Genomic DNA, 12,534 nt, shown 5'->3' with positions numbered 1-12,534 from the left:
GTCCAACATATTTTCTTTGTCAAATTCTGTATCTGAAATCCTACCGTAAGCCATTGGCTTGTTCTAAACTAAACAAAGTTTACTTTGTGCATGTTCCTTTCTTGGTAAGGCAGGGGAATATCTTTGTTCACCTGTAAAGTTACACATACCATGCCCGTAACCTCTGACCCCTGGAGTACAGAGTGCCGTTGGAGTGGAGCTTGACGTGGGGCTGTTGTCTGCTGCTGTGTTCTTTGCATTCTTTTTGCATTCAAACGCCACCAGGTCTTTGCATTGCTTGTGGCAGTTCATTCCACAGTCTGTAAACAGGTTATCAAAAAAAGATAAGGACGCGTCACTGTGGTTTCATCGTGCTGTCTGAAACGCAAGCTCTCAAACTGATTTGCACTTTGAAAACCTCTTTCATGCGCGTTGCAGAGCTCAGCTTGCAGTCTCTACTACAAAAACCACAGGCTGTGAATCTTCCACCGTGCTTACCTTTGTAACATTCAGGATAAAGGTACACAACAGCTAGGTTTATAAGCCATTTAAGAATTTTGCCAGGTAAAATCTTTGAATCACCTTAATTGTTTATTTGTATTTTATTTATTTTCCAATAAACATGGGGCATTACTGAGAAAGTTAAGACAGACAGAGATGCACAAATCTAATGCACTTCAGACAACAGGACCTAGCTCATTTTCAGCCAGGTTATGAAAAGGATCAACATGTAAAACAATAAAGGTTGAGTGTTATTTTTTTACATTTTTAAAAAAAATCCATATCAAGTAATAAATACATAAAATAAAAGTTACCTCTGCATCTGTATCCTTGCTTGATAACACCCCAGAGCTAGAAGAGAAGAGAGACCGGAAGACAATTATAACAAAAGACAAAAATGTTTGATAAACCTGTAAAATATTTTAAGATTCATTTTGTGCCACACGCTTTATCTGGTACTGAAATTAATTGTGCTTCCTTTTAACTTGTTTACAATTGTGATGTTTAATTGTTTTTAGAAGATTGGGTCACATGGCATAGCCATGTAATGGATGTTAATGTAAGCAAGCAGTAGATAATTTTGGTTAGCTGCATCTGCACTGTAAATTTAAAATGGGTTTAATAATCAAGAAAAGATAAACAGGTTTGTTTTTTTTAATACATGGAAGGTTTTAAGCACAAATTTAGAGATGCACATGGTCATTCAATGTCTAGTGAGGTGGCAGATAGGCAACACAAGCTTTTACTGAAGCAATCAAAGAATGTCTATCCGAGGGATTATGCACTTACAAATCCAGCACAGTTGTCACAGAAAGTGGGTTTCATGTAGGTGGTCTCCTGGAAGTTGTGGATAAACCCCAAACCCAGTTTGGAACAGATCACACTGGCCCTCATGAAGTAGGCAGTGATTTCCTCCCTACTGATCAGTCCTTCCCTGCACAACAGGAGAATGAGGTGAGAAATACTTCAGATGACAAGATGCTTTGACATGCAATATGTACAGGTATGTCAGAACACAAATTACAAACAGAAGTATGCATCAAAAAACCTCTTTACTGTGTACGTAATGATGCTGTCTTAGTCAGGCTAAGGGCTGGTTCATAGTGTGTCGATCGATGGCTTCAGAATGTGCAAGACGTTAGGTGACTGAAGGTAAAGTTCAGATACCAAAAACATTTTGACTTTCATGGACCAGACTATGAACTAGCTTTAACTTAACTAGCCTGTTTGTAATTAAACTTGTCCTGACAACAATAATGATAAGAAATGGGATCCATGGGAAATATTTCACACTAGTACGTAACCAAATAATTATTGCATTTTTAATTTTACTTCTCCAACCAGTAAATTGTATGCTGTCACATAAAAGTCTATGGGAACTAAAGCTGATATTTACTGCATCTAAATTTTAAAACAGGCTTGGATACATAAAAAATGAAACAAAATAACCGCTGATTTTAAGCTATAAAAAAAAATGTATGCAAACCTTAGATGTTTAAGCAATTCTAAATTAGCAAAAAAGCTCGATCAAACTTTCTTTATGGATATTGCTATGCAGAGAACAAGGAAGAGATTTATTTGGTTTCACCTTGCAGGGGTGAAACGGGCAAAATTTACTTGAAAATTCCACTTCCTCTGAAAATGTTACATTTGAAAATAGGAGACAGTTAAATACCATGTTGCCATGGTATTTCATGTTGGTGTTTTTTTTTTTTTTTTTTTTTCCCCCATTAACTTTACTGAGAATTAACACATTGCATAGATTTTGGTTCAATGTGCTAGCAGTGTTATGGAAATAAATATCTGTTTTTGGTATTCCTTACTTTTCTTTGTCCATTACACAGAAGGAAAATGGGAAGCTAGCAGCAATCTTCTCAAAGTCCTCTTGAGAAATGTAGCCATTCTGGTCATGGTCATAATTTTTAAACACTGACTGCAAAATAATAAAAATAGAGAGCTTTAAAAAGACCCAATTCCCTCATTATAAAGAGGCCCTTTATACTGCAGAACCAGTTCTCAGGTGGTACGGTCAGAGCTCCTATTTGCCCCATTATGGATTTCAACTGGCATCTTGCACCCAAAATATTGCATGGCTTCAAAATAGGTTTCTTTTCTTAATTTTTTTTCAGTATAACTATGGCTCCTGACCACAGCGTTATGGGAGAGGGAGCACTGTATCTTATTTATATGTCTGTAGCATTATTATAAAATGGTTCTGAGGAATAGTAATACATTTCATACTAAGGTGTACAGTATTGAAAAAACCTAAAACTATATATTTCCTAGATGTTAAATATATATATATATATATATATATATATATATATATATATATATATAATATATATATTATCATTTTGTTTTTTTAAAAAGGGACGCACAACAGAAAGCAGGTGCTATTTAATGGAAACACAATATATTGTAAAGTATAAAGAAAGTGAAAAACTAAAATGGTGAAAAACATACATCCACCATCCTCTGGACATGTTTACTGATGGTCTTCGGATCCGGTTTGGGTGCCACCCCAGGTGCCCAGTCTGACACTACTGGGGGCCTGGCTGGAGTCCCTGGCTGTAGAAAACATGTAAAAAATGTCATTTGCTCAGTAAGTCTTGTCATTAATGAAAAAAGGGCTTGTTTAGGCACCAGATAGCCTTTTAAGAGAGCAAGCCTTAAATGCAAACAATAAACTTCTTGTCACAGTTTTAAAATAGTAAGAAAGTTTTTTTTATTATTATTATTATTATTCTGGATTAGCCGAGCAATTAAGAAAAAAATAAGAAAAAATAATGATTAAACACATCCAGCTCAGTGCTAGAGTAGATTAATGGTTTCATCTACTCTATCAATTGTATTATTAATTGTACTGTGATACTTGAAGTGTATTTGCTTTTGATTGTAAGTCGCCCTGGATAAGGGCGTCTGCTAAGAAATAAATAATAACAATAATAATAATTTCACAAAGTTGTTTTCAATGGGAAGTATATTAGTAAGATAATATGTTGATAAAAGCTATAAACGTACACACACCTTATTCTTTTTGGATTATCTATATATATATATATATATATATTGGTGTACACAGTTTTAGGAATGCAGAAATCACACAGGCAATGATCTTTACACTGTTGTTTCTCTACACCAGAAATCGATTACTTGGAAGAAGTATTTAGAACGGATTAACTTGCAGTAAATGGCTCGAATACTCAAGTTTGATATTTAAACAGCTCAATGTCAGTCTTGGTGGATTAGATATTCTACATATGCTTGAAGATCTTGAAAAGAAAATATACACTTAAATTATCCTATTTAACAGAATAATTAAAATATGTTGCTAAAATCTGCAACCAGCAGCCATGCAGTACTCAAGTACACCCTAAAAGATGCAATCTGAATTTTAAACACTTAAGATAAATTTGTTAAAGTTTGTGTATATATTTGTATGTACTGTTTGTTGGAAAGTTTATTTTTAGACATGCTTTTTGCTGCTAACATGCAAGTCATTTAAAGTGTTACTCATTCTAAGATTGCTCACGTAGACTGCTTAAATTGATCCGAAACCACTTTTTCCTAGCAATTCAATCATCAACAGCAGTTCTGTACAGTTTAAGTGGTTTGCTGTGTTGTTTATTATTTAGCTAAGCAAAAACAAGTTATGTTAAAACCTACCTTTTTGTCTTTTAAATATCCATTAAAGCACATTCAATGTCAATTGAGTACCATGCCTCTTGCTTGTAAACCTGTGTTTACTAGAACATTACAAAACAGATCAGCTAGATCATTCACTAGAGTGAATGCTTAAACACTCACATGTATCCTGTGGAGGACTGATAAGATTACTGATAAAAACTTAAACCTTAAAGTTCCCCACCTCGGTACCCTTGAGATAAAATTCAAGCTCTAAAGACTGATAAACGGAATAGTTTGACCAAAGCATACGATAGAATCAAAAGAATGTCTGGGTAACTAAAAATAAAAACACATCTGCAGAATTCTTATTTTTACAATCCCAAATCAAGTTAAATTAAAGTACAGTATTGTTATCTTTTTTTTTTTTTTTTTTTATTGTACACCTGCATGTAAACATTTACCCTGGCATTCAGTTTCCCTCATCTGTGTTGCTGGGCCTATTTCCTGCTTGTGAGATATATGGCCAGTTTAATTGGTTTAATCTGACATGTTGAAACAGCAAAGTGACGGTTTTGTTAACCTTGAGTTCAGCTGTTTCGTGGTGGTATTTCTAAGCAGTAATGAACCAATGAACCCCCCTACCCCAGAGCACAGGTGTGAAATGTCTTCCACTCAGCAAAATGAAAGCGAGAGAGACTATTTTAACATAGACAATATATACAGGTAAAATATATTGTAGTAACCTTTTGAATACAATGAAAAGATGAATGAACTACCGGACTGGATATATATATTTTTTTTAATGTATGTAAAGATTTAAAAAGAGTCATAAACCACTAGATTGCCCATCAATATATGTGTGTGTTTGTGGCTCTGAGAACAGAGGCTGAGATGAATTCTCACCGGTGCTTTGCTGTTTCTTGGCTCACGCCCGTAGGACAGCTCGTAAATCTCATCTTCGCTGTAGTAAAGGTCCAGTGACAGCTACAGGTAAAAAGAAAGTGAAATCACACATGCATGTTTTAATTTGGTAAACTTAACACATTAACAAGGAACTGAGTAACAAAATGTGAAATCTGTGCACAGCAGTGCTCAGGTTTAAGGTACGCAAGTGGCATACCGTATTAGCACATAACATTGACTGTGGTCTGTTTTTCTGTTAAAGCCAAGATACTAGTGGTTTTCAAGGGATTTAGTTCACCAGTTCTTATCAGTTTATAAATGCATGCACCACAGCTGCTATTTTTAGCCATTTTACTCGGTGGAGTAGCAGTTGACTGCAACAATTGTGGGTTACGTGTTCTGTTCTGATGCCTGCCTTTAGACACAGACAACATACAGTACCATACTTGTGCAATATGGGCTTTTTTATGTGTCCGAGTTAGGTAATAGTGTTTGTTTGCTTTTTTTCCTTAACAACCAATAGTCACATTTTATTCCTTGCAAAATGACCTGGAATGTGGTGAATATGCCCAATCAAGAAAAATAAATAAAATGAACAGGCCACCAGATTAGAATCTCATGGAGATTCATGTACCCGGTGATAAAGGGCCACCACCACACGTTGTACTATTGAGATTCTTTCAATGGAAACAGACAGTATCCTTGACAAAAGGCAACAAGCCACAAAGCTTCTGTATTGGTAATTTTCCACTCACCGTTAGCAAATGGACAAGGTCCTTGTTAGCATCCAGGCGAGGGGCCAGCTGCTGCAGCACTATCAGTTCATGGATATGGTTATAAAGTGTCTGAAGTTTCTGTACATTAATCTTCTTGTCTTCCACATAATCTGGCATCGCCTCATGCACTGAGATGAGGTCCTTCAGGTGAACCCCCAGGATGGGGATCTTAAAGCCTGTGCACTCACTGTACACACGCCTGTAGTTGTCATAGTTTCTACAGGAGGAGAGCAGCTCCGTCATCTCATTCAGTACCTGTGGGAGACCAAGCACAACAAAAAACAGTTTTCTACATTCAGAAATATATATTTTTAAAACATTTAAATATGACTCAATTTTTCAGCCAGTACAGTGCATATTCAGTTCACATACACAATTTAAAATGAGAGAAACTGAAGAATCTGCTCCCCGACTATCTAGGTATTCTCAAGTGTCCTGCTCACTCTTTTGAATTCTCTTCTGATCAGTGTTCCTTTAGCAAACAGACAGCATTTCAATTCCATAAAAGGGCATGTATTCATTGTATGATATTTTATTAAAAATATGAATTCTTCCTTAGTCAGAACCATCCAAACGTCAGGAGGTTACATATTTAATATGTTCTTTGTATTTTGTGAGTAACACATAGGAACAGATTGACCTGCAAAAGCAACTGTCATACACAAGTAAAGTGTGTCTCTTCCAGTACTTTATTTACTGAAACAAACAGACTCCATTCAATAACTGAAGGCCTGGATTAGAATGGACAAAGACCAAGTGAGTTCCACTGTACTAGTGGACCAGGATTACATCACCTTCCATACATGCTCGGAGGGCTGCCTGAATACATTTTACACATAAAAGATGCTAAAGTTGAAAATGTGTTTAATGTTACCTTGTTGACCTCATTTGGTACATGTGAACTGGTTTCCTTGAGTCTGGAGATTGAGCTGTGGCATAAACCCCCAACCACCGCCATTAGTGTGTTAAAGTTCTGGACTTCATGGAGTTTCTGTAAAAAGAGAATGGAAAACATACAAGATGTGAGACATTAAGAGCACAGCTGTATTTCAGGGATGGTTACTGTATTGGGTCTGACTGCAACGCATGCTCCTCAACAAGTCAATGTCAGTAACCTGAATATAAAAGCATGTGGTGCTGGTGGTGTTCTTAATCAGCTTGACTCAGCAAGAGAATGATTGTGAAGTTATGCTAGACCGGAAGGTCTTCCAGTATTCTGGAGAGCTAAACAATTGGAGACGCGTCATCATGATACAACCAAAGTAATAGGCAAATAATAATTTAAATATTTCTTAATATGAACAGAATTTTAAAGATGAATATGGGGATATAAATAGCACCCAGGGCTCTTACCTGAGCTACATTAATGAACTTGGTGAAGACCTCTGCCCGCAGCTGTGCTGTGGGTCTGCTCAGCACCATCAGCTGAACCCATTGGGAGATGCCATTGCACAGCGCTATGGAGCGTTCCATTGCTGGGTTTTCCTTCACACAGCCATTGACAACATAATTCTGGTAGTCTGCAAACTGATCGAATGAAAGTGTAAGTACACCACAAACAAAAAAAAATCATCTGTTTCTATTTATAGAGAATATCTAAGCTATAGGAATTTTGATTTAAAAAAAAATAGAACCAAACTGTTCTGTGGTTTTATCATATGGGGCTGAGGTTTAGTTTAGAATGAACATAATATGACTATCATATTTACTCTAGAGTATGTGGGCCTTATCAACAGTGTATCATCCACACTATTTAATGATTAAGATTCGATTAGGTTGAGGTTAAATATCTGGGGCATCACACCATGATAAGATACCACCCATTTATTAATATTATTTATTTATTTTTAAACAAAATTATGTTAAAAAGTTCCAAATAAATAACTCTGAAGGTTAAGAGCTCCTACATTTACATTAGTCATGTCTTGCTAGTTCTGGAAAATCAGCAGTTAGTTTTTAATTTTTACAAAAAATGGTGCAAACTGAACATAGTGGTAAATGTTTTGTGAATATTGGCCCTGGACAGTTTTGGTCAACCAGTACTTTTCTGTGGACTTACTGTTATCCTACGGAAGGACTTGAACTCCAGATAGGTGAGGTGCTCTGCCAACTCCTCAGGCTCCAGGTGATCAAACAGCAGGGAAACTTTTCTCTTCTTACTGCTGTTAGCTTTTATTCTCTGGGTGATCTTCCGGGACCATTCTCTGGCATTTCTAAAAACAAGCAACCCAACAGGGGTGTGCAAGACGCACATTAAACCATTTGGTTGATTTAGCTTGCGGTACATTAAATGTTTTTTGATTAGCATGCAGTAACAACCAGTGGTCAAAAATGGACTGTACAACATAAAGAGAAATGTCCTTTTTAGGTTACTTCTGGGCTTTTCTGGTGCTTGAAAAAACTTTATAATGCAAAGTTAAATGTTCAATTTCATATGCAGAAGCGCAGTATTTTTCAGCACCTAGACCTTGAAACACTGTAAAGCCATACGTAAGAAAAAAAAATGTTGATGACTCACAGTGATGACTATTCACAATCTCTAATTACTGCCTCTGAATGCGTCTGACAGCCCATGCTAGTGTGATATCACAAAAGGCTGTTATCTAAATGGCCAGCTTTTTTTGTAGGAACATATTTCAAGTGGGTAAAGTGGGTTCCATTGTAACATTTTACTTTGACAAGCTAATAGAGTAAAACAAAAGAAAAGCCCTCTATTAGCGGATGTCTGTCTGTAAACCTAAAATGCACTGTGATTTCCACGGAATGGTAGGCTCCCCGCCTCCAAAATCGGAGGCGTACATTTTCAATTTCTCCATGACTCATTCCAAGTGGTACATTGTTAAAAGTGCTGTTACAAATCCTCAAATGTTCCTTTAAGTACAAAGTTGAAAAATGTAGTTGTGCTAGTGCAGATGAAACCAGAGTTGAGTCTCAAACTATGCCTAGTAATCAGGATTCTAGACAACACTGCTTTAAAACTACAGAGACTAGTTAAACTTATTAGAAACTAAAAACCCTCAAACGACTGCAAGCATTATAGGTAACAGAATGTTATTTAAGCAATAACATCCTGATTAGAGGGCATTGCTGTCTGGTAGTTGACCACGTTGGGAAGGTTAACATACAGACAAGGAAATTGCCAAGGTAATAACCAGGGTTTTATTGTGTTTAGAAACTGGTAAACAGTGTCTTTATTGGTATTTTAAACATATTCAGTCTTTCATTTACTGATTTATTTTACGGTGTGGTAGTGCCCTGCAATGGAGCTTGCTAGATGAAAAACCTTGTCAGTCTGTCCCCCAAACCTTTTTCTATTAAATGATCAAAAATAAAACTATGACCTCAAATGATTTCAAATACATCGTCACATCACATATCCCTGGAGAAGTGGGCATATCAAGGCAATTTGTTATTCTATATATACTGTACATGGGGGAGTGAAATTTGGCAGTATGAAATTTAAATCTGCATTCGGCTCAATGAGTCACTTCATGACAACCAAGTGAACAAAGTCTTGAAACTGAGATACTTACATCTGCGTTGTATCAATCAACCGGCAGTGTCTTTCCTCCCTGTTTTCCCTGACCAGTTCTTGAAACTGCTCCATCGTGTCAGTTAGGTTGGAATCCAATTGAAACATTATCCAAAACTCAGTGATCCAATACCTAAACCAAATTTAAAATAAACAAAAAAATAAACCCTTTGTTCTCGTGCTTTTAATTGTGTTTTCGTGCTTTTAATATTAGCTTACCTGATCACATAACAGATTTTTAGACAATCTGTGGGGCTCTGACTTCCAAAAGCATTTTTATAAGTAGAACGCTGTTAAGAAAAACCCTTTGATTGGCAAACCAAGCTCCTACAAAATACAAGTGGCTGAGATGTTAATTAGCTGAGATTTTCTTCGAGAGCTTTGATGGAGATTCTTCTTTATCAACATAATTATAACTAATTATTATTCCTGTTTTTTCCATTTCTATGTCTCTAAAAAGTTACTTAGTTTACATATTAGACACATCTTAATACAATTCTACTGTTTTTTGTTCCATCTCTAAAGGCTGCATTCATAAATGCCACATATACACATGGTGCTAAAAGGCTGATACTAACGACTCTGTAGATAATCATAAAACTAATTATCGGGGCAATGCACGTTAGTTTTGCTGTGCATCAAGACCCACAACAAATGATGTATTGTTACCACTTGTCTTGCTCACATATACTGTAGTACTGAATGTTTTTTGCTTCACATTTTTAGATTTTGGTCACATTTGACTAGAATAAGGGGCTAGATTCTCAAAGCTATTAATTCTAAATTGTTATAAACACAGTTGTTTTGGGTATGGCAACTTTATTGTGTTGGTTTTTCGCTTCTGATAATATTGTGTTTGTTACAATTCCGTGTAATCTGAAACTGCTCTGAGGCTATACAGAGGCTATTGTAGGGAGGAAGAGGATGTTAAATCTGGGACCAGGAAGATACAGCAGCAGTACCCACCTCTGAAAACTTTCCTCGGAAGAAAAAATGTATAAAGGGGGATTTCCAAAAAGAAAAAACAAAAACAAATAGCCGTAGGATGCAAATAAAGTCGTGGGAGGAAACAGACAAAAATAAACTATGCGGATAAGAATTGCTAACTGTTTATCAGGCGGGTTTGTCATTACAGCAGTGGGGACACTGCTGCTGTACCCTTGAGCAAGGTACTTTACCTAGATTACTCCAGTTAAAACCCCAACTGTATAAATGGGTAATTGTATGTGAAAATAATGTGATATCTTGTAAAAATTGTAAGTCGCCCTGGATAAGGGCGTCTGTTACGAAATAAATAATAGAGGTATTCACCAAACAGACATCTTAATTTGAGGCCTGTGAATCTCTCAAACACAAAGTGTTGTTGTATGTTTTTGTCATTTTTGGAAAACCTTTGGTATGTTAGTAAATTGTAAACAACATTACACAGGGTGTTGCTTGAACATATTTTATTATGAAGTGATCCACTACTTGTAGTTACAAGTACTTTGTTTTTGTACATATCAGGGTTTATTAATTTCTGAGCTATTAATAGCACTTTATAAAAAAAAACTACAACCCCACAGCCTGCCACTATAGTATTAAAAATGTAGAATGGAAAATATTCCCAGCAGATAACAGAGAACTTGAAAGGGACATGTTTTGAGTTCACATTAGGAGTAGGTCACTATACAAATGCAAATCCGATCCTTTTCTTAAATATAACTCCTCTTTCTATTCTCAACAAAGACATGCTGCTAAATAAAGTTGCCCACAGATAGAAGAAAGGCGTCATATAGGCTGAAGTGGCTCCAGCCCACAGAAGCCAGGGGAACCTGGTATTAATAACTGCAAGGTATTAATGAATATGCTGTTCTGTTGACCATATTTTACATTGTTTGATGTGCCACTTAATTTATAAGCAAGATTCAAAATAGTCAAAGGAGACTAAAATAAGAAGGACATATCTAGTGTACTGTGTAACCTGCAGTCCTAGTAAATGCCTCATTAGCACATGGCATATATTTATTTAAAACCGAAGACCTTTTTTACAGCAGAGGATAATTAACACCTTGAGTTTTTCCTGAAAGGAATACACATACATGGATTACATTGGTGAACTGTTAAACTATTTCTTTCCACATACAGAGACGGATACCACTTCCACATAAAACATTCTGCACAGGCAGTACTGTATATGCCCAGATTTGGCAAACGCCATCATTATGAATGATTCTGTAATGTCAATGTTAGCTCCTCTCTTTAGATGCAAAGCAGTTAAAGGATATAGAGTGACAAGTTTCTCCAGCAGGTCAGATGATGACATGATCAGCCGGTGCATTGTCAATGTTATCTGCAGCAGGTGACCACTTCGACACAAGCTTCCATCTGCATCTGAAATGAAACAGCAAAGCTTTAAGGCAAATATAAATATCAAGCATTTTGTTTTTCCTTTTAAATATAAACTTAACACAGTAGTTGTAATACAATAATATTGACACTACTGGCGCAGGTGCTAGCATTCCATGCTGTTACTAAAGGAAAAGCTAAGCCCTTCAGGTCTTTAATGGTGAGTCTAGCTTCTTAAACCCACCAAGCAAGAATTCCAAATAAGATATTTTAGTGATCAAAAATAGATTTGAATCAAAGTTTGTACTGCACTTGGTGACATTAGTGAGGAGGTCAATATATCAAGCCTAGAAAACAACAATTGAGGGTACTGCGATACATTCTGGGACCTCATACTGCTTATTTATTTATGGTGGTTTACTTATCAAAATTAATTGATTGACAGTGAAGAATCATATTACACACAGTGTCTGAACCTTGTAACATCTTTTCAGTACGGTGCAGTACCACCCTGAATCTAGACTGGATGACCTCTGTTCAAAAATCTCTTCTTATGACCCTGGTGTTGGTGACTTACACTGCATCTGTGCAATGGGATTAATTAGAATGCAACCAGTTACTGCAATTCATCCCATGATTAGATTTTGAGCTTTTTATAACAGTATTATCAACGCCGTTTCGTGCATGTAACATAACAATCCATTTACTGTCCTACTATCTACATACAACATATTATCATTGCTTTGTGACCTACTTTATCTATGTATCTCAGATCTTAATCTCTTAAAAATTAAACTGCACCAACTTAAACAAAAGAACAAGGTTCAGCTTCCTGCTTCCTCCAAACTGTTTTGCATAATGTCTTGTGTGGTATTTTTCTAGGTA

The 12,534-nt window shown here is 36.2% G+C and overlaps 1 protein-coding gene across 3 annotated transcripts in view; it reads right to left on the bottom strand.

Annotated features, from left to right (window-relative positions):
- Positions 1-12,534, bottom strand: part of LOC131698662 (RAS guanyl-releasing protein 1-like) — a 39,557-nt gene that overhangs the window by 3,747 nt on the left and 23,276 nt on the right. For all 3 annotated transcript variants that reach the window (XM_058991568.1, XM_058991569.1, XM_058991567.1), the window contains 13 exons: positions 11,589-11,694; positions 9,541-9,603; positions 9,323-9,454; positions 7,849-8,002; positions 7,143-7,316; positions 6,664-6,780; positions 5,769-6,044; positions 5,014-5,094; positions 2,947-3,051; positions 2,304-2,413; positions 1,270-1,414; positions 795-831; positions 150-299 (listed from right to left, as the gene is read on the bottom strand). In XM_058991568.1, coding sequence (XP_058847551.1) covers positions 150-299; positions 795-831; positions 1,270-1,414; positions 2,304-2,413; positions 2,947-3,051; positions 5,014-5,094; positions 5,769-6,044; positions 6,664-6,780; positions 7,143-7,316; positions 7,849-8,002; positions 9,323-9,454; positions 9,541-9,603; positions 11,589-11,694 — 1,650 coding nt within the window. The remainder of the gene's footprint in view (positions 1-149; positions 300-794; positions 832-1,269; positions 1,415-2,303; positions 2,414-2,946; positions 3,052-5,013; positions 5,095-5,768; positions 6,045-6,663; positions 6,781-7,142; positions 7,317-7,848; positions 8,003-9,322; positions 9,455-9,540; positions 9,604-11,588; positions 11,695-12,534) is intronic.

This window comes from Acipenser ruthenus, chromosome 18 (assembly GCF_902713425.1).
Source record: "Acipenser ruthenus chromosome 18, fAciRut3.2 maternal haplotype, whole genome shotgun sequence".
NCBI lineage: Eukaryota > Metazoa > Chordata > Actinopteri > Acipenseriformes > Acipenseridae > Acipenser > Acipenser ruthenus.
The sequence above is the reverse complement of the archived record's forward strand: the minus strand, read 5'-3'. Positions and strand labels throughout refer to the sequence as shown.